The sequence below is a fragment of the Melanotaenia boesemani genome, chromosome 7 (assembly GCF_017639745.1).
Source record: "Melanotaenia boesemani isolate fMelBoe1 chromosome 7, fMelBoe1.pri, whole genome shotgun sequence".
In the NCBI taxonomy this organism is placed as follows: Eukaryota; Metazoa; Chordata; class Actinopteri; order Atheriniformes; family Melanotaeniidae; genus Melanotaenia; species Melanotaenia boesemani.
This window is the reverse complement of record NC_055688.1, coordinates 1,662,537-1,680,123: the sequence shown is the minus strand read 5'-3', so window position 1 is coordinate 1,680,123 and position 17,587 is coordinate 1,662,537. Positions and strand designations below refer to the sequence as shown.

The window sequence follows — 17,587 nt, the reverse complement described above, 5'->3', positions numbered from 1 at the left end:
TTGAACTGGGACCTGATCCATTTGGAACCTAACTTCATTAGAAACAGAACTCATCAGAACCTGATCTCATTTGAACCTGATTTCTTTGGAACTCATTCCAACCAGAACTAATTCAAATTAGGGCTGTCAGAAATAATGTGTTAACGGCATTAATTCATTTACGTGATTTACTGTGTTATCATTTTTATGCAGGTAGCGCGTGCGCGGCATGACGAGCCCCACACAGCCGTCATTTCTCTGTTATGATGGCGGGACGTGGAGAAGCGGGATGGGAAAATCAGCCGGCTGGTTCTATGGATGGATCTGAGAATAAAAACATCAATGGACGACGCCTCCGTGGAGAACGGGGGTGTCTTTAACCGGTGAGAGGGTTCCACACCCGCACTTTTCCCGCGTTATGTTTTAAACTTGCGACAGTCCAGCTGCGTTTTGCACCGTGTCTGCTCTAGAGGATCTCTGTTGGTGATCAGCTGATCGGCTTTTCTCTCGTTGTGTTTATGGATCAGCTGAGAAGGAGGAAACTAGCCGTTCATGGTTCACGCCGTCACAAGTTTTTCTGCCTTACGCCGTTTTCAGATTTTGGACGTATGTACACTTTAAGAACTCATTAAAATCTGATGGATCATTAGAACCAAACCTCCTTGGGACCAGATCTGGTTGAAAGCAGATCTAGTTAGAACCAGACCTCAGTTGGAATCAGGACTCATTAGAACCTGATCTTTTTGGATTCTGAACTATTTGGAACCAGGCCTTTGTGGAACCTTTGAACTGGACCATATGCGTGTGTGTGTTTCAGAGGATCAGAGCAGACTGGATCTGGATCTGGATCAGTCCGGCGTGAAGTTCTGTGTGTGTGTTGGTTCTCACCGGCTCTGCTTCTCTGTCCAGCCTTTCTCCGTCGCTCGGACTGAAACTTCATATCGGAGCCTCTTCGCCAGTTCAGCGATCTCCACCTGCAATGCCTCCACCTGCACATTGGCTAAAGGTTACCATGGTTACTGGTGGAGAGCAGACATTTCAGTCGTTTCTCAGCTTGTTAATTGTGTTTTCTCACCTGTGCTGATCAGCGTCTGTCACCAATCAATAATCAATATAGTCAAAAGTTTTTAAAAGTGTGTTTTACAGTGCTCCATAACTAAACCAGCGCAGTCTGCACGTTGTCATGGAAACACATCTGTTTCACAACATTAAGGTGGGTTGGCCCCTCCCCACAGAAATCCCTTAACCTGAAGAAAATTCCAGAGATGTTCTGGAGCAGCACCGCGTGAGAACCCAAATATTTCTGTAACACTCCAAACAGCTTCACACTGTAAACTGAGACCAGACTGGATCAATCTGGGACCAGACTGGATCAAACTGGAACCAGGCTGGGTCAAACTGGAACCAGGCTGGGTCAAACGGGGACCAGGCTGGATCAAACTGTGTTCAGACAGTGGGATCAGGCTGGGGTTTGAATGGGTCCAGAGATGGATCAGACTGGGACTAGAATGGATTCTGACTGGAATTAGACAGGGATTAGACTGGGATCTGGCTGGGTTCACATTGAGTTTGACTGAGTTCTGACTGGGATTAGACTGGAACCAGACATGAATCAGACTAGGATCAGATTGGGTTTCAACTGGGATCAGACTGGGAGAGACAAATGATGATGATGTTCCATCTTCATCATCTGTAAGATCATTAAATTATAACATGATTTTTTTTTAACAAACGCACGCGCTGGAATCAGAAACACGTGACACCACCACTCTCACCTTGGAGATGATGATCATCTGGTAGGCAGCCAGCGGCAGAGTGATGACCGTTCGGACCGTCACCGTCGCCGCCATGATGCTCAGCCACCATGGCAACCCGCTCACCTGCTGCACGCTCACTAGGAAGTATTCACACAGGTGAACGGGAGCAGAGTCCGACAGGCTGCTGTACCACCAACCTCCACCCGCGGCATCACCTGCACTACTGTTCGACACCGTCCGAACCGCTGACGACGGTACGGAACTGAGTCCAGGTAGAACAGACCTCCTGACAAGTTCTCGCGCCGGAAGCTGCAGGACAGAGGTCTTGACCAAAGCCCCCACCCTGAGCATACTGTCAGACTGTCTGCGACACGGTGCGTGTCGTCTGTCCAGCAGACACGAACGGAACCGGCATGCGTGACGTCGCTGGTTAAATAACGAAGATAATATTTAAAGTTCTTTTCTTTTAAATTTACTTTCACCTTCCTCCTTCCATTAACATGAAAAGATCGTCCCGTGTATGTGACGTCATACTGTTTATTACTGTGCGTCGGGGACATATTACGTCACGGGGAGGAAAACGAAAATTTGTTAGAAGAATGCATTTAAAACAAACAACCAATGGCATAACTATAGCCTACGTTCACTGAAAAACTGAAATTTACCCAATATGTTTATTTCTTTTTTCACACCGGAAACGGAGTCAATCATTCACATTCACAGACAGGAAACTGTCTCATGAAAATGATGATGAATAAACTTCATTCCCCCCGTAAGCTCTTGGTTCTCAGTATATTAATGTAATTTACTTCCATCTGAGCTAAACCTCTGCCAAACCTCTGTAGATCTGTTAAACTGTCTATCTCTGTTATTGTGAAAGCGTGTAGAGGAAGTGAAGCATCGGATAATTTGGTTACTTGACAGATTGGTTCCTCCGTCAGACAACAGTCATGGCGGAGTACAGCCAGGTTAGCCTCCTGGCTGCTTTACTCTTCTTCACTGCTCTCACTCTCCGGGATATTTACGTCGGCAGGTCGAACCCGAGCCACCGACAGCTGCAGACCGATGGTCCCGGCATCTCTCAGGACGGCCTGCCGGACACAGAGCCCGGGAGACCCGCCAAGGCCTCCATGTACACCGGGCCTGTGCTCAAGTTCCGGTACTGGTGAGTAAGCAAAGATGCTAACAGTTAGCATTGTCAGATTATCTAGATAATTATTATTTGTTTAATTTATTGTTGTTATTATTTTGACACATAAAATAATACTTTTGGCTTAAATTAAATCAGACTCTTTGTGTTTTTGTTTAAATGGATATGTTTTCATTTTGTCTTGGTCCCAGGATTTTCAACCCAACAAATTAAACAATCAAACTAAACCTGTTGTCTAAAAACACGTACTTTATATTTTGAAGACGTTATCTGTTAAAAGTTTGTCTTTATGTAAGAAGCAGGACTGATTTTGGTTGGGACCCAGCATGACTTGGCTTGAGAAACGTGTGTTTCTTTCACATTTCAGTTCTTCTACACCAGTTCTTCTCAAGTCCTCTGTGCTGCAGGGTTTAGTTGTTTTCCTCGTTTGAATTAATGGGTCATTGTCAGGACTTGAAAACAAGCCGTTGGAAACCTTTGTAATTTTGTTCTCAATCTCCAATCTAATGGTTGCCATGCCAACGTGGCACCATTTTAACCCATCCAGAAAGGTGTTTTAAACTTGGGTGCATCTGTTAACATTGTGTGTAGCAGCAGGTTTATGATCAGGGTCTGGTCAAATGATTTAATCTGAAACTGGAATAATCTGACTGACATAGTTCTGATTGTCCAGCTGTGGTTGTAGGAGATGATTTTAACTGCTCGGTTCTGTCTGTCAGTGACGGTTCTGCTGAAAACCTGTTTTAAAACCAGTCGCTTTCAGTTTCAGAACCACCACAACTTCCTGAACATGTCTGAGCTCACCAGACAGGTGTGTCCTGTGTGTATTTCCAGCATCTCCTGAGGTTACAGTAAAGTCTTCCAGGACTACTCTCGCGCCATCAGCCAGGTGTACCCAGACATCCGGATAGAGGGAGAAAACCACCCCCCCACCCCTTTAAACAGGTAAGCTGTGACATCACTGAGCCAAATTTCAGACCCAGTTTAACTGTGGATTCGGTTTAACGTGGATTCGGTTTAACGTGGATTCGGTTTAACGTGGATTCGGTTTAACTGTGGATTCGGTTTAACGGTGGATTCGGTTTAACGTGGATTCGGTTTAACAGTGGATTCGGTTTAACGTGGATTCGGTTTAACGGTGGATTCGGTTTAACGGTGGATTCGGTTTAACGTGGATTCGGTTTAACGGTGGCTTCGGTTTAACGTGGATTCGGTTTAACGTGGATTCGGTTTAACGTGGATTCGGTTTAACGTGGATTCGGTTTAACGGTGGATTCGGTTTAACGTGGATTCGGTTTAACGAGGATTCGGTTTAACGTGGATTCGGTTTAACGTGGATTCGGTTTAACGTGGATTCGGTTTAACGGTGGCTTCGGTTTAACGTGGATTCGGTTTAACGTGGATTCGGTTTAACGGTGGATTCGGTTTAACGGTGGATTCGGTTTAACGGTGGATTCGGTTTAACGTGGATTCGGTTTAACGTGGATTCGGTTTAACGGTGGATTCGGTTTAACGGTGGATTCGGTTTAACGTGGATTCGGTTTACCGGTGGATTCGGTTTAACGGTGGATTCGGTTTAACGTGGATTCGGTTTAACGAGGATTCGGTTTAACGTGGATTCGGTTTAACGTGGCTTCGGTTTAACGTGGATTCGGTTTAACGGTGGCTTCGGTTTAACGTGGATTCGGTTTAACGTGGATTCGGTTTAACGTGGATTCGGTTTAACGTGGATTCGGTTTAACGGTGGATTCGGTTTAACGTGGATTCGGTTTAACGTGGATTCGGTTTAAATGTGGATTCGGTTTAACGGTGGATTCGGTTTAACGTGGATTCGGTTTAACGTGGATTCGGTTTAACGGTGGATTCGGTTTAACGTGGATTCCGTTTAACGTGGATTCGGTTTAACGGTGGATTCGGTTTAACGGTGGATTCGGTTTAACGTGGATTCGGTTTAACGGTGGATTCGGTTTAACGTGGATTCGGTTTAACGTGGATTCGGTTTAACGGTGGATTCGGTTTAACGGTGGATTCGGTTTAACGTGGATTCGGTTTAACGTGGATTCGGTTTAACGGTGGATTCGGTTTAACGGTGGATTCGGTTTAACGGTGGATTCGGTTTAACGTGGATTCGGTTTAACGTGGATTCGGTTTAACGGTGGATTCGGTTTAACGGTGGATTCGGTTTAACGGTGGATTCGGTTTAACGTGGATTCGGTTTAACGGTGGATTCGGTTTAACGGTGGATTCGGTTTAACGTGGATTCGGTTTAACGGTGGATTCGGTTTAACGGTGGATTCGGTTTAACGTGGATTCGGTTTAACGGTGGATTCGGTTTAACGGTGGATTCGGTTTAACGTGGATTCGGTTTAACGTGGATTCGGTTTAACGGTGGATTCGGTTTAACGTGGATTCGGTTTAACGTGGATTCGGTTTAACGGTGGATTCGGTTTAACGGTGGATTCGGTTTAACGTGGATTCGGTTTAACGGTGGATTCGGTTTAACGTGGATTCGGTTTAACGTGGATTCGGTTTAACGGTGGATTCGGTTTAACGTGGATTCGGTTTAACGTGGATTCGGTTTAACGGTGGATTCGGTTTAACGTGGATTCAGTTTAACGTGGATTCGGTTTAACGGTGGATTCGGTTTAACGTGGATTCGGTTTAACGTGGATTTATTTATATCAAGCAGATTAATTGAAACATTTCAACTTAAAGATAAAACAAATTTCTGTGTTTTGGACCTTAAAAAGATCAATCTGAACAAGTCGCCAGGTTTATGTGGTTTGTTCCATTAAAATGAAAATCTGGAATTAACTCGTCCTCCTCTCCTTCCTCCTCAGGTTGCTTGGTAACCTGATCTCTTACCTTAAACTGCTGTCCATCCTCCTCATCGTCAGCGGTCAGAACCCCTTCACCCTCCTGGGACTCGACACCCCCAGAGCTTGGACTTGGAGTCAGGATAACAAGGTACCTGAACCTTACAGCTGTTACCGCAGCAACAGATGCTACCGCTGCTACCGTAGCAACAGACTGAGCCTTGTTCCTGTTTTCTGTTGGTCAGATCTTTTCCTGTCTGATGGCTTTCTTCCTCTGTAACATGATGGAGACTCACTTCCTGTCCACGGGAGCGTTCGAGGTCACTCTGAATGGTGAGTTGTGATTAGTCTAAACCTTGTGACATCACTAACGACAACCTTCAGAACAGACCAGAAACAAACATGTTCAGGTGAATTATTTGTCCAGGTGAGGCGGATGTGTCACTTCCTAGTGTAACTGTGTTTGTTGTCCCCCTCAGATGTTCCTGTCTGGTCGAAGCTGCAGTCCGGTTACGTCCCGAACATCCAGGAGATGTTTCAGATCCTCGAGAACCACCTGAAGATGAACCAGGTGGATCACATGACCTTCTCCTCCACTTAAACCTACATTCACAGGTAAGCAGACACACCTGGGAGCAGCTCCATATTTTTTCCACTGATCTGTTCAATAGGAGTACTAGCATAGTGATCTCCACGTGTTACCATGTGTCATGTGACCTTTCACCTGTCTGTCTCCTCAGCTGTGCTGCGTTCAAGTGTTCGAGCTCAGTAGGAGTTTGAGCTGCTGGCATTCATGAAGGTCCGGTCTTAAATCAGACTCTGTGGGACCGAACCAGATTTCCTCGCCAGCAGACGAGACCTTCTGCAGCACCGGATCACAACTCAGCTCTGTTCTCCGTGCTCTGATCCTGGTCTCCACGCCCTGATCCTGGTCTCCGCGTTCTGATCCTGGTCGCCACGCCCTGATCCTGGTCTCCACGCCCTGATCCTGGTCTCCGCGTTCTGATCCTGGTCTCCGCGCCCTGATCCTGGTCTCCACGTTCCGATCCTGGTCTCCGCGCTCCGATCCTGGTCTCCGCGCACCGATCCTGGTCTCCGCGCTCCGATCCTGGTCTCCACTCTGATCCTGGTCTCCAGACTTTGAAAACAACAAATCTGAACAGAAATATTTTATTATAAATTCAGAAGGTTCTGAGTTTATTAAATATTCCTGAAAAATGAAACAAATTTTAAATAACTGATCAGCTGATCGATCAGCTGATCGATCAGCTGTGCAGGATGAATTCTTCTCATGTTTCTTCCATTAAGCTGAATTCTGGCAGTTTTCTGTTCATGACACTGAGATGTATCTTCGTCGTCCTCCTCATCACTAAACCTCCTGATCGATGGAACCAGAACATGTCCGGTGGATCTAACGACCTCCGTCTTCTGGTGCTTCACCTGACTTCACCCTCTGTGATGGAGGAAACCTGCTGCTTTTTCACTGGACCAGAACCGAGGTTCCAGCATCATCTCCGGTCCACCACTGCTCCTCTTCAGCTTCACTGGAACCTGGTTTTCTTCTGGTTGACGCTCCAGTTCCAGTCCACCTCTACGTTTCCCTTCTCCAACCTTCCCAGCTTGTTTGTTCCTGCTCCAGATGTTAGACACATCCGACATGTTCTCCTCTCTGAGCTGGATTATTACCTGAATGATGTTTCCATCTCATCAGGTGTGCCTGCTAGAAATGTTCACTACAAACACTTTCCATCAATAAAGTTAACTTTATTTCCATTTTCAGCTGTTCATCAAACATTAAAACGAACGAGTTTTCCTCGGCTTCCTGTGGCCGTCCTCACAGCTCCCGGGATCTAACCCGAGTCTGGTGCAGTGATCCGGTGGAGAACAGGGAACTGGTCGGTTGTGTAATTCGTCTTTGAACCAAAACTGATGTTAATGTGATTAGATGATTAATCGTTGATTTCAGATGTGATGTGACTTTAAGTAAAATCTGAACTCAGATGGAATAAAGTTTTTATTTGATGAAACTTTCTTTGTGTTGATTAATTCATGTCAGAGCCTGAAGAAAAACCAGCTTTTTCCCCCCTGGAGGTGTTTCAGAAAGTTGGCTCTGTGAAAACGATTTTAACCCTGAGTTTTTAGTTCCACTCTGTCACCTTGGTAACCGACTTTGTGATCGTAACCGTCTCTCTGGCAGGTTTACTATAAAGAAACCGGAAGCAGCTGTCAGACATGGGTTGTTTTTAGCTTCCTACATGAATTCAGGGATTCAGAAGCTGAATAAATACACTGACTTACGTCCTGAAAGATTTTCAAACCTCCAACAGATGATCTATCATTTGCTGATCAATATCTCATTAAATGGGATTCACTCAGATTCTCCAACACCACACACCGGGGTCATGACATCACGCCAAAGACTGAATTCTTCATTCGTCTGAAACGAGCTCTAATGTGATGAAATCAACCGTAGCTTTTTTACAGCGGTTGCCATGGTAAATCCCAGTATCGGAGCTCCACAGATGATGGCTTTTTATTCTGGTAAAGATACTCAGAGCTGATTGAAGCAACTCAAAGCAGGTGATCTGGAACCAGAAACCCAGAGACCTGCTTTCTAGAACCGGATCCAGGTCTGCGAAGTGATGCCAGCGAACAGCTGTGTGTCGTTTCTGAACATAAAAAGACCGTCATGAACATGTCTTCTTCTGTAGACAGCTTCAGAGAAAACCCCATCCATCCATCCATCCACCCGTTCATCCATCCATCCGCCCGTCCATCCCTCCATCGGTCCATCCATCCATCCGCCCGTTCATCCATCCATCCATCCATCCGCCCGTTCATCCACCCATCCATCCATCCGCCCGTCCATCCCTCCATCGGTCCATCCATCCATCCACCCGTTCATCCGCCCGTTCATCCATCCATCCATCCATCCGCCCGTTCATCCATCTGCCCGTCCATCCATCCATTTGTCCATACATCCATCCGTCCACCCCTCCATCCGTCCATCCATCCATCCACCCGTTCATCCATCCATCCATCCATCCACCCGTTCATCCATCCATCCATCCGCCCGTCCATCCCTCCATCGGTCCATCCATCCATCCACCTGTTCATCCATCCATCCATCCATCCACCCGTTCATCCATCCATCCATCCATCCGCCCGTCCATCCCTCCATCGGTCCATCCATCCATCCACCCGTTCATCCGCCCGTTCATCCATCCATCCATCCATCCGCCCGTTCATCCACCCATCCATCCATCTGCCCGTCCATCCATCCATTTGTCCATACATCCATCCGTCCACCCCTCCATCCGTCCATCCATCCATCCACCCGTTCATCCATCCATCCATCCATCCACCCGTTCATCCATCCATCCGCCCGTCCATCCCTCCATCGGTCCATCCATCCATCCACCTGTTCATCCATCCATCCATCCATCCACCCGTTCATCCATCCATCCATCCATCCGCCTGTCCATCCCTCCATCGGTCCATCCATCCATCCACTCGTTCATCCGCCCGTTCATCCATCCATCCATCCATCCGCCCATTCATCCACCCATCCATCCATCTGCCCGTCCATCCATCCATTTGTCCATACATCCATCCGTCCACCCCTCCATCCGTCCATCCATCCATCCACCTGTTCATCCATCCATCCGCCCGTCCATCCCTCCATCGGTCCATCCATCCACCCGTTCATCCATCCATCCGTCCATCCCTCCATCGGTCCATCCACCCGTTCATCCATCCATCCACCCGTTCATCCGCCCGTTCATCCATCCATCCACCCGTTCATCCGCCCGTCCATCCATCCACCCGTTCATCCATCTGCCCGTCCATCCATCCATTTGTCCATACATTCATCCGTCCATCCATCCATCCACCCATTCATCCACCCATCCATCCATCCGCCCGTCCATCCTTCCACCCGTTCATCCACCCATCCATCCATCTGCCCGTCCATCCGTCCACCCCTCCATCCGTCCATCCATCCATCCATCCACCCGTTCATCCGCCCGTCCATCCATCCATCCGTCCATCCCTCCATCGGTCCATCCACCCGTTCATCCATCCATCCACCCGTTCATCCGCCCGTTCATCCATCCATCCATCCATCCGCCCGTTCATCCACCCATCCATCCATCTGCCCGTCCATCCATCCATTTGTCCATCCATCCATCCACCCGTTCATCCATCCATCCATCCATCCGCCCGTCCATCCCTCCATCGGTCCATCCATCCATCCATCCACCCGTTTATCCGCCCGTCCATCCATCCATCCGTCCATCCACCCATCCACCCATTCATCCGCCCGTTCATCCATCCATCCATCCATCCATCCGCCCGTCCATCCATCCACCCGTTCATCCACCCATCCATCCATCTGCCCGTCCATCCATCCATTTGTCCATACATCCATCCGTCCACCCCTCCATCCGTCCATCCATCCATCCACCCGTTCATCCATCCATCCATCCATCCGCCCGATCAAACTTCCACCCGTTCATCCACCCATCCATCCATCTGCCCGTCCATCCGTCCACCCATCCACCCGTTCAACCGCCCGTCCATCCATCCATTCACCTATCCATCCATCCACCCGTTCATCCACCCATCCATCCATCCATCCGCCCGTCCATCCATCCATCCATCCATCCACCCATCCATCCATCCATCGTTCCCAGACATAAATAAACATATGGTCTATAATAACACAGATTTCCATTAAAGTTTATTCGTTGGAAGCAGATCTGTTGGTCACGTGACAGGAAGTGGACACCTGTGGGAGACAAGTCCTCAGACTGCACCGGTTTGACTGAACTGATGAATGTGAAGGCCGCGGCACAGCCGTAACGTGACGCACACGCACGGTCGGGCAGCGTCTGAATCTGCGTAACCACCGTAGACTCAGCGTAGCTCCACAGAGGTTTGATCCGCACCTCTTCCAGACTTGACGTGCACCCCTGCGACGCAGATGGAGATATGGTGAAATAAATAAATAAATGGGAATGGGCCTACGATATGATCTATCTGAGAAGAATAAATAGTAGTGATGTGCGGATCAATAGTGAAATATCTATTCGTCCTATACCAGCATGTATATAACTAAACTTCCAGGATAAGTAAGAACTACTTCTTCTGCCTGTAGGCATGTTTGAAACAGATCCACTGTTCAGAGATCAGTCCGACACGCAGTGATGCGTGGAGATATTTCAGCTCCACAAACAGCAACGATGCAGTTTGATGTGTGTGTGTGTGTGTGTGTGTGTGTGTGTGTGTGTGTGTGTGTGTGTGTGTGTGTGTGTGTGTGTGTGTGTGTGTATGAAGCCAACAAACTTCATTAAACATCTGAGAATCCACCAACACAGAAGCAGAGGTGATGATGAAAGAGGAGAGGAGGAGGACAGGTGCAGCTAGGGAGGAGACAGACTTTACCCTGAGTCCTTTGGTGCTGCAGGCAGGTACTATCAGGTACTATACAGGTACTATCAGAGGGAGAAAATGTGGAGCTGGGGGATCCTGTATGTGGAACACTGTTACAGGTTTTTGGGGAAGTGGTCTATGTCTGCTGCTGCTGGTTTAAGTTTTTGTTTTGATGTTTCAAAAACCTTCACACTGACAGCTGAGTTTATTCTGGAGCCTGAAAAATGACTTTCGTGATCAATAAGTTATGCCTATAGAGACTGAGGGCAGGGGCGTTGCTAGAAATAGGGCTCTACAGGGGCCCAGGCCCCTCATTACTCATTGTATTTATGAGAATTAATTAACAGTATTATGTTCCATCTTCTTCCCTTTGCTAATCTGTTACTGATGCTTCCCAGCCACTGCTACTAAAACAATAAATAATAATAATAATAATAATAATATGGTTGAAATAGATTTTCTAAAAGAATCCTCTTTTTTTGTGAGTTGTTAAACAAAAGTGAAACAAATAGAGAATTTATAATCTAATCAAATGTATAAATTCATATGGATTTAAGTTAGAAAAAACTTCCAACTGAATATTAGATTATTGTGGTAAATGCAGTCAGCTGACGTTATGTTGAGCTCTTCCATGAATTTGTGGGTTTGGTTTAAAAAAAATCCAGCGTAGGATTAATATAGTCAGACTTTACTTGTGTTTATTTATATTTATGGAAAGACATTATTATAAGTGATTGTCTGTCATGGTGAAGGAGGAGCTGAGCCAAAAGGCAAAGCTCTCGATTTACTGGTCAATCTACGTTCCTACCCTCACCTATGGTCAGGAGCTGTGGGTAGTGACAGAAAGAACGAGATCGCAAATACAAGCGGCCGAAATGAGTTTTCTCCGCAGGGTGGCCGGGTTCTCCCTTAGAGATAGGGTGAGAAGCTCGTTGATCCGGGAGGGGCTCAGAGTAGAGTCGCTGCTCCTCCACATCGAGAGGAGCCAGATGAGGTGGCTCAGGCATCTGGTTAGGACGCCTCCCTGGTGAGGTGTTCCGGGTACGTCCCACCCGAAAGAGGCCCTGGGGAAGACCTAGGACACGCTGGACGGAATACATCTCTCGGCTGGCCTGGAAATGCCTTGGGATCCCTCCGGATGAGCTGGTGAATGTGGCCGGAGAGAGGGAAGTCTGGGTTTCCCTGCTAAGGCAGCTGCCCCGCGACCCGACTCCGGATAAGCGGCAGATAATGGATGGATGGATGGATGGATGGATGGATGGATGGATGTTAGAAATTTGCTCCAACAAATATGTTTTAATAATTATGTTGAAATTTTTTCTCCAATAAATGTCACTGAGTCATGTTTTGTATTGAACCTGCTCTCTGACTGGGAACTGTCGACTGGGAGTCCCTTACACCCTTCTAAAAGTAAGACAGGAGGTACAATACAAACCATCACTCATGTTTGTTGGTGTATCCGAGCAACTAGCTTATTGCATAACAATCATATTGAACCTTAAAGCTACACTTTAACATGGTAACATCAGTACTGGCAAAGATTAACATCATGAACCACATGGTCCTCAGTCTCAGACCCAGCAGCAGCAGTAGGTCCCTCACTTTCCATGTGCTGTGATCATTTTCATACTGTCTCACCACCTCGAACATCTGTTAATTAACGCCTCATTAAAGGTCAAAAGCCAGTTTGACAAGGAACACAGACCTTGAGAAATGATTATTATTATGAAATTCCTTGTGTCTTGTCTCACTGTTCCTTCCTTTGTGTAGTTGAGTTGGTTCCTGTTTAATTTTAAAGTTTCTGTTGGTACTTTGAAGACCTTTTAGTAAACCTTTTTTTTTACATTTTGCTACTCCTGGGTGCTGTATTTTATGATTAAACCTGCACAAAATGAGTCAAAATTAGTCTTATGGGGAACGTTCAACATGTGAGACGTGTCTGCGGGAGCTCCGCCGGAATGTGACTGCTTAAATGTATTTTTGCACAATTTTATAAAGCTATATCCGACATTGCTAACAGTAAGTGAAGTTTATACTACGACTGTGACTGGTCTGCCGGGAGAGTTTTTTTTTTGTAAGCATGGCGAACCGGGGGAAGACAGATACCACCAAAGTAGGCCGCAACAAGCAACGTCTGTCGCCTGAGCCCGAGGCCGCTCCGGAGCCCGATGCTAACGAGCGTCTACTAATTCAGATGAAGGTAATGATGGACGACATGCGCTCAGACATCATAGACAAGTTTGAACAAATTGTGTCAGAAGCAGTCAAGAGAGAAATTACAACCGCTCTTGGGCCACTGGAAGTTAAGATAATATCTCACGGGGAAACAAAACCATGACAACAAGCTAACTACCTTACAGGACACTATAGCAACGCTGACGGATCTGGTGGACTCTTTATTGAAAAAATGTGAGGACCTGGGGGGACGCTCGAGACTAAATAACATACGTCTAGTGGGTGTACCAGAGGGATCTGAGGGACCCCGCCCGACGGATTTTGTGGCCACATTACTACGAGATTTATTAGGCCTGGATGACAAGCCCGCACTGGATCGAGCCCACCGGACACTCCGTCCCAAACCGAAGGATGGAGAACCTCCCCGTCCGTTTGTTGTGAGGGTTAATCAGTTTCAACAACGCAACGAAATTCTGCGTAAGGCTGCAGCATCCGCCCCTCTTCTTTACAAAGGAAAGAGAATTTCCATTTTCCCAGATTTTACTACTACAGTGGCCAAAAAACGTACTGCCTTTGCCAAAGTTAAAAAGGAACTTCACTCCTGCCCAGGTGTAAAGTTTGGTCTCTTTTACCCTGCTGTGCTGCGGATCACCCTCCCTAGTGGACAAGTCCACAGATTTGAAGACCCATCACTTGCTTCAGACTTTGTGGAGAAACGTATCAAGAATGTAGTGGCTCCGGACTCTGTTTAGGTTAATTTAGTAGCTGTGTAAACAGGGACTGCTGTTGCCTGTACTTTTATTTTCCCGAGGTTACATTCATACTGCTTCATTTCGGCTTAAAATTACTGATAGGTTTGTGAAGCACTTTAGCTATTACCCTGGTTAATTCTTTGCATTTGTTGGTTCTTTTTTATTATTATTTTATTATTTTTGTGAAGCTTTTGTAAAACTGCCTCTGTTGTTCCCTGTGTAGAAAGGACTGAAATCGGCACAGACCATGTCTCCATGAGAATAATGACAACTAATCCCTTGTTTAAGGGATTGGTTTAGTAGCTTTTAGGCAAGGCAAGGCAAATTTATTTGTATAACACATTTCATGTACAAGACAATTCAAAGTGCTTTACATAAAACATTACAGCAGGGTGCAGAAAGCAATAATAATAATAATAATAATAATAAAAGATTAAAAGAAATGCAATTCATGAAATAAAACAGATAAAATGCAAGAAAAAAAAATCAGTGTGGGGAAAGACAATAAAATAATAAATTACATTTAAATGATTAAAAGCAAGATAAGTTAAAAAGTTTCCGTGCAGATTTCATGCATAGACGCATGAGAAAAGAAATGTTTTTAACCTGGATTTAAAAATGTCTACATTTGGTGAAAGTTTAATCTCCACTGGCAGTTTGTTCCACTTGTTTGCAGCATAACAGCTAAATGCTGCTTCTCCATGTTTAGTCTGGACTCTGGTCTGGACTCTGGTCTGGACTAGTTGACCAGAGTCTTTGGATCTAAGAGCTCTGCTAGGTTTATATTCTCTGAACATATCACAGATGTATTCTGGGCCTAAACCAATCTGGGATTTGTAAATGATCAGAAGGGTTTTAAAATCTATTCTGTGACTGACTGGAAACCAGTGTAAAGATTTTAAAACTGGTGTGATGTGTTCAGATCTCTTAGTCCTGGTTAAAACTCTAGCAGCAGCGTTTTGGATGAGCTGCAGATGTTTAATACTCTTTTTAGGAAGGCCTGTTAAAGACCATTACAGTAATCCAGTCTACTGGAGATGAATGCATGGATGAGTTTCTCTTGGTCTTTCTGGGAAACTAAACTTTTAATCCTGTTGATGTTTCTGAGCTGGTAAAAAGCTTCTTAGTGAAGCTTTGACGTGGCTGCTGAAAGTCAGGTCTGAGTCTATCAACACTCCAAAGTTACCAACTTGGTCGGTGATTTTAAGAGCCCGAGTCTCCAGGTGTTTGCCAATGCTGACCCTCTTCTCTTTGCTACCAAACAGAATAATCTCAGTTTTGTCTTCATTTAATTGTAGGAAATTCTCCCTCATCCAGGTGTTTATTTGCTCCAGACACTGACACATTAAGTCTATTGGACTGCAGTCATCTGGTCACAGAGACACATAAAGTTGTGTATCATCTGCATAACTTTGATAATTAATGCTAAAGCTCTGTAATATTTGACCCAATGGGAGCAGATACAAGTTGAACAGAAGAGGTCCAAGGACTGACCCCTGGGGGACTCCACAAGTCATGGCCACTCGCTCGGATTCATAGCTGCCGATCGTAACTAAATAACTCCGGCCTTCTAAATAGGACCTGAACCAGTTAAGGACCGCTCCAGAAAGTCCAACCCAGTTTTCCAGCCTGTGCAACAGGATTCTGTGATCTACAGTGTCAAACGCAGCACTGAGATCCAACAGAACCAGGACTGATACTTGACCAGAACCAGTATTCAACCTAATGTCATTTAACACTTTGACCAGAGCTGTTTCAGGGCTGTGATGAGGTCGGAAGCCGGACTGAAATTTATCAAGATTTCCACTTTCATAAGCTGGTGAAATACAACTTTCTCAATAATCTTGGAAATAAAAGAGGTTAGAGACGGTCTATAGTTGTTCATTATAGAGGCGTCTAGAGTCCTTTTCTTTAGGAGGCTTAATAGCAGCTATCTTTAGTGACTTGGGAAAAATGCCTGATGCCAGTGAGCTGTTAACTATCAGTAGGAGATCACTTTCTACTGAGGTAAAAACTGTTTTTAAAAAGTCAGATGGTATCATGTCCAGAGTGCATGTTGTTGATTTCAAATGCCAAATTGTTTCTTGTAGGACTTTGAAATTCACCATTTTAAATTGCGACATAACATCAGAATTATTTCCGGGTTTTAGACACAGACTACTTTTATTAGTGTAATCGCGCTGCAAGGATTCACTTCCAGGTATTTACTCTGAGATTCGGTGTCTCCTGTTTTTTGTTTGAGTAAAATGCTTTATGGTGCACTTAGATTTATACTTGTTACATTTGTCACATTCCTCGTAGAGGATTTAGTTGTTGTGACTACTTCCAGAGCCTTAGAGGCTAGGTTATGGATAATTTTTGGGGAGAGGGCATCGCGCATCCCGTTTGGGGGGATGCTTCTGCGAGTTTTTCTAACTTGTTCTGTGTTTTTTGTGTTCCCACTTGTCCAACCTTTCTCTTCTTTTTCTCTTTTTCTTTAATCTGTCAGCCCAGTGGCCATATAAGTTATCAAGCCAGCTCAGTTTGTATTTATAACATCTTATGTCTTTGTTTTCATTAGGACAGGACCTCCGGTTTATCAGCTTTAATTGCAAAGGGCTCAATAACCCTGTTAAACGCAGTAAGGTCCTACACCATCTTCATCAGCTAGCAGCTCAAGTCATCTTCTTACAAGAAACTCATCTCAAGAACTTAGATCACCTGAAACTGAGGGGGGGCTGGGTGGGACAAGTTTATCACTCCTCCTTCCCTGGTAGGGCCAGAGGTACAGCCATTCTCCTGCACAAATCTGTCCCTTTTGTCTCTGATCAGGTTATTTCTGACTTAAACGGCAGATACGTTATTGTTACTGGTGCAATTCAAGGTTTCTGCATTACGTTAGCTAATGTATATGCCCCCAATTGTGATGATAAATCTTTTTTTAAACGATTTCTTTCACTCCTCCCAGATATGTCAACACATCATTTAATATTAGGGGGAGATTTTAATTGTTGGCTGGACCCCAAATAGGATCGATCTTTGCCAAAGTTAGCTGTACCCTCACGGTCAGCCAAAATAATTCAGTCCTTTATGGAGGAGTTTTCAGTGTCAGATGTGTGGCGTTTTGTTTACCCATCAAAAAGAGAATATTCTTTTTTTTCGCCGGTACACCGCACATTCACCCGCATTGATCTTTTCTTAATTGATAACAGATTACTGTCGGCTGTGTCCCTGTGCAGGTATGATGCAATTGTTCTTTCTGATCATGCTCCGCTTTTAATGAACATTAAATTGGGTACTTCACTACCTGAACGTCCACTCTGGCGGCTAAACACACGCCTACTTTCTAGTGATAGTTTTGTTACCTTTATCTCAAAGCAGATTGACTTTTTCTTGAGTGTCAATAGAACCCCTGAGGTGTCTGCTCCCCTCCTTTGGGAGTCACTGAAGGCTTTCATTAGAGGTGAAACCATTTCATACATTCACTATGAAAACAAATTAAGGCAAGAAAAACTACAGAATATGTATGCAATTTCGGTCTCCCCA

General features: G+C 45.5%; 2 protein-coding genes across 3 annotated transcripts in view; one reads left to right on the top strand and one right to left on the bottom strand.

Annotated features, from left to right (window-relative positions):
• LOC121642726 (cytochrome c oxidase assembly protein COX18, mitochondrial) overlaps window positions 1-2,258 on the bottom strand; it is a 5,888-nt gene extending 3,630 nt beyond the window's left edge. Inside the window, exons 1-2 of the mRNA XM_041989592.1 lie at window positions 1,755-2,258; window positions 868-968 (exon numbers count right to left, since the gene is read on the bottom strand). Of these exons, the coding sequence (XP_041845526.1) occupies window positions 868-968; window positions 1,755-2,087 (434 nt within the window). The 5' untranslated portion in view covers window positions 2,088-2,258. The remainder of the gene's footprint in view (window positions 1-867; window positions 969-1,754) is intronic.
• Window positions 2,259-2,596: 338 nt separating this feature from the next.
• On the top strand, window positions 2,597-7,729 carry selenot2 (selenoprotein T, 2). 2 transcript variants are annotated; one of them, XR_006010956.1, is made up of 7 exons: window positions 2,597-2,901; window positions 3,721-3,831; window positions 5,727-5,853; window positions 5,948-6,035; window positions 6,182-6,317; window positions 6,443-7,413; window positions 7,483-7,729. XR_006010956.1 is itself a non-coding variant. In XM_041989601.1 (6 exons), the coding sequence occupies exons 1-5, from the start codon at window positions 2,687-2,689 to the stop codon at window positions 6,301-6,303; spliced, it is 663 nt and encodes a 220-aa protein (XP_041845535.1). In that variant the 5' UTR covers window positions 2,597-2,686; the 3' UTR covers window positions 6,304-6,317; window positions 6,443-7,729. The 2 variants fall into 2 exon arrangements, 1 of the variants encoding a protein (XP_041845535.1); XM_041989601.1 differs by having other exon boundaries at window positions 6,443-7,729.
• The last annotated feature ends 9,858 nt before the right edge of the window (window positions 7,730-17,587 follow it).